A 3527-nucleotide genomic window follows, 5' to 3' on the forward strand; every position below is an offset into this window, starting at 1 on the left:
ACTCAAATAACATACGTCCGTTAAAAGGCTAGCGCTCTAGCTCGGACGGGGATGTCAAGCCCTATGGATCCATATACAATTATTCGCGCCCACCAGTCCATATCCTATGTACTGGCAGCTACTAGTTACCAAAGCTAAGGGATTTTCGGTTTAACTCAGTGTAGAATTTAGTATGTACTTGTGTCTTAATGGGTTTAAAATAAATTGCATGTATTCTCAGCCCAAAAATATTTAAAGTATTTAAAAAGGGAGACTATAAACTCACCGTTCAATATTGAGGTTCAATATTGTAGGCAAATTACGTAGACGTAAAGATAGTGGATGACTGTATGGTTGGTCTTGGATTCAAGAACAATACCCCGAACAATACCCAATATTTCCTTAGCTTAAAGCGGTTTGAAACCCGAATTAAAAACACCCTCGAATATACCTTATTATTATTAAACTTAAATTTAAAATTATAATTGTAATATAAATATAAATATAGAGATAAAAAAAATGTTTGAATACTTCGTCGAGTAAACTGCCTTTTATAGGCATTTTTCCTAATTTTGGTCCCCATGCGATCGCATGGGTTTTCAGTGCTTTTGCCATGCGATCGCATGGCTAGGCTGGACAGCTTATTTCTGCTTGTTTTCTAGTTCGTCAACATCAAATAGTGTTTACTGTAGCAAATAGTGTGTGTACTGTAGCAAATAGTGTTTAATGTAGCAAATAGTGTTTGTTGTAGCAATTCAATATAGCAAAGTCGTTTTCACTGTAGCTACTGTAGCAAAGTACGGTTTCACTATAGCAAATAGTGTTTTACTGTAGCAAAGTCATTTTTACTGTAGCAAATAGTGTTTTACCGTAGGAAAGTCATTTTTTACTTGTACATATATATATATATATATATATATATATATATATATATATATATATATATATATATATATATATACATACATATAATTGTTCATGAATCGTCGAGAGTAATCAAAGGTAATTGTATATATGAAACAGTTCTAAAATTTTGAGACTCAATCTAACAGACTTTGTTTAACGTGTCAAAATAATAAATCGTATAGAGAACTGGTTTAAATAAGTCAAAATTTTTTGGGTCATCACATGCGACTGACTAGCTCACTCGTACGGATGAGTATCCTCACTCGAATGACTGAAAACATACTCCTATGAGTGACTTTAAAGTCCACTCGCACAATTTAGTAGCTTACACGCACGGTTGGACACTTCACCCGTACGGGTGAGTGCTTCACTCGCACGGTTGAGCAAGAACAGCAGCATAACTGTTATTCGAGCTTTTTCCACCCAACTTAAAGTTTAATTTAGTGTTTTAAAACCTTATCATTGATAAGTAAATCTCAAGATGATTCCAACGATAGTTTACTCGTCGAAAACGGAGTTACGGTTTGAAAGTTACACCCTTTTCAATTTTACCAAAAGCTGACAACTGCTCAACCACGTGGCTGAGGCCTCACACGTACGGTTGAGCCCTCAACCTCATGGTTGAGCCCTCAAAAGTGTGCTCAACCACGTGGTTGAGCTGTCAAAAGTATGGGTGCTGAATATCAGTTCCAGCTCGCTGTTTTGACATTTTTAGCACCCAAAACTCGATTTTTGCATGTTTTGGTCGATCCAAAGACTCAATAAAATCACATAACACATATATAAACTATTTCTAACATAAATCAAGTATAACAAACACATATAATCAAGACAAACTCAAAAATTATCAAAACCCATTTTAACCCAAAACCCACTTTAAATCCACCAAATTCAATGATGTTTACCTTGTTTTGATCCTTGAAAACAATTGAATCTTATAAACGAAATCACAAGCTTTGATCTTGCACTTTTGATTTTATGAATTTGAGAAGCAATAGTTTTTTTAGGGTTTTTAAGTTACTAAAAGTGGAAAGGGAAGAACGTACTGAGCATATATATCAATTAGGGGTTTCTTCACTATGAGGAAACATCTTCCGTCTAACACACGGGTATTTGCCAGTTATCTAAAACACAATGTACCTCATTAGGTGGCCCTAACGAGGTCCAATTCACATAACGAAACCTGTTATGTGACCCTTGTCACAAAGCACACATAACTGAACAACCAAATAATTATTAACCCATAATTATTAAAATCACTAATATTAATAATTTAATACTAACTAAGGGTAAAAAGTCATTTACCGCTAGGCTCGATTCGAGGTTGTTACAAATCTACCCCCCTTAAGAAGATTTCATCCTCGGAATCTAGTCCAAGTCAAACAATTGAGGGTATCTAGCCTTCATTAGCTCTTCCATTTCCCAAGTCAAATTGGAACCCAAACTATGTTTCCATTCTACAAGTACCATTGGTATCTGTTTCTTACGTAGCTTGGTAACCTTTCTGTCAACAATCCTGACTGGTTCTTCAACTAACTTTTTATTCATGTCAACTTTTAAATCTTGCAATGGTAGAATCTGACTTTCGTCGTCCACCTTACACTTACGAAGATAACATATGTTAAACGTATCGTGAATGCCCGATAAAGCTGCAGGAAGATCTAAAACCACGGTTTGATCATTTAATATCTGCCTGATGTTAAATGGACCGATATATCTTGGAGCTAATTTTTCGCGTTTACCGAACTGAATTACACCTTTCCACGATGATACTTTCAGGTACACACGTTCACCCACAGAAAATGTCACTAGTCGTCTACGAGAATCTGCGTACATTTTCTATCTATCTCTGGCAGCTTTTAACTTCTCTCGAGCTATTGCAACTTTATCAGCGGTTTGTTGTACAATTTCAGGACCTGCAAACTGTTTCTCTCCGGCCTCTAACCAACAAGTCGGAGTTCTGCATCGTCTACCATACAACATCTCGTAGGGTGGCATGTCGATACTTGAATGATACGAATTATTGTATGCAAATTCTATCTAGGGTAAGTGAGAATCCAATGACCCACCATATTCTAATACACAGGCTCTTAACATATCCTCTAATATTTGAATAGTTCGTTCACTTTGACCGTCCGTTTGAGGATGATACGCTGTACTAAGATTAACACGAGTACCTAAATTTTGTTGTAAACTCTGCCAGAAGATAGATACAAATCTCGAATCTTTATCTGACACAATAGATAATGGTATCCCTTGCCGAGCTACAACTTCATTTATGTACAACTGAGCCAATTTACTCAATGATGTCGTTTCACTAGCAGGAAAAAAGTGTGCGCTCTTGGTTAATCGATCAACAATCACCCAGATCATATCATGTCCTTTCTGGGTTCGGGGTAACTTAGTTATAAAATCTATCGTTATATGTTCCCATTTTCATTCTGGAATTTCTAATTGACGTAATGATCCATATGGTTTTTGATGTTCCACTTTAACTTGGGCGTATATATGACATTTTTCCACAAAATTCGCGATGTCTTTCTTCATTGTTTGCCACCAATACATAGTCTTCAAATCATGGTACATCTTTGTACTTACTGGATGAATGGATAATCTTGATTTGTTGAAAGGATCCGAAACTA

The 3527-nt window shown here is 36.0% G+C and overlaps 1 protein-coding gene across 1 annotated transcript; it reads right to left on the reverse strand.

The window, feature by feature from the left end:
• Positions 1-2253: 2253 nt before the first annotated feature.
• Positions 2254-2721, reverse strand: LOC139870388 (uncharacterized). Its single transcript, XM_071858201.1, has one exon. It carries the CDS (start codon positions 2719-2721, stop codon positions 2254-2256), a length of 468 nt encoding a protein of 155 aa, XP_071714302.1.
• Positions 2722-3527: the final 806 nt, after the last annotated feature.

The sequence above is a fragment of the Rutidosis leptorrhynchoides genome, chromosome 10, assembly GCF_046630445.1.
Source record: "Rutidosis leptorrhynchoides isolate AG116_Rl617_1_P2 chromosome 10, CSIRO_AGI_Rlap_v1, whole genome shotgun sequence".
Classification (NCBI taxonomy): Eukaryota; Viridiplantae; Streptophyta; class Magnoliopsida; order Asterales; family Asteraceae; genus Rutidosis; species Rutidosis leptorrhynchoides.

Bases quoted from the DNA above. Each gene is read 5' to 3' on its own strand.
- LOC139870388 (XM_071858201.1), bottom strand. From the start codon at position 2,721: ATGTACGCAGATTCTCGTAGACGACTAGTGACATTTTCTGTGGGTGAA.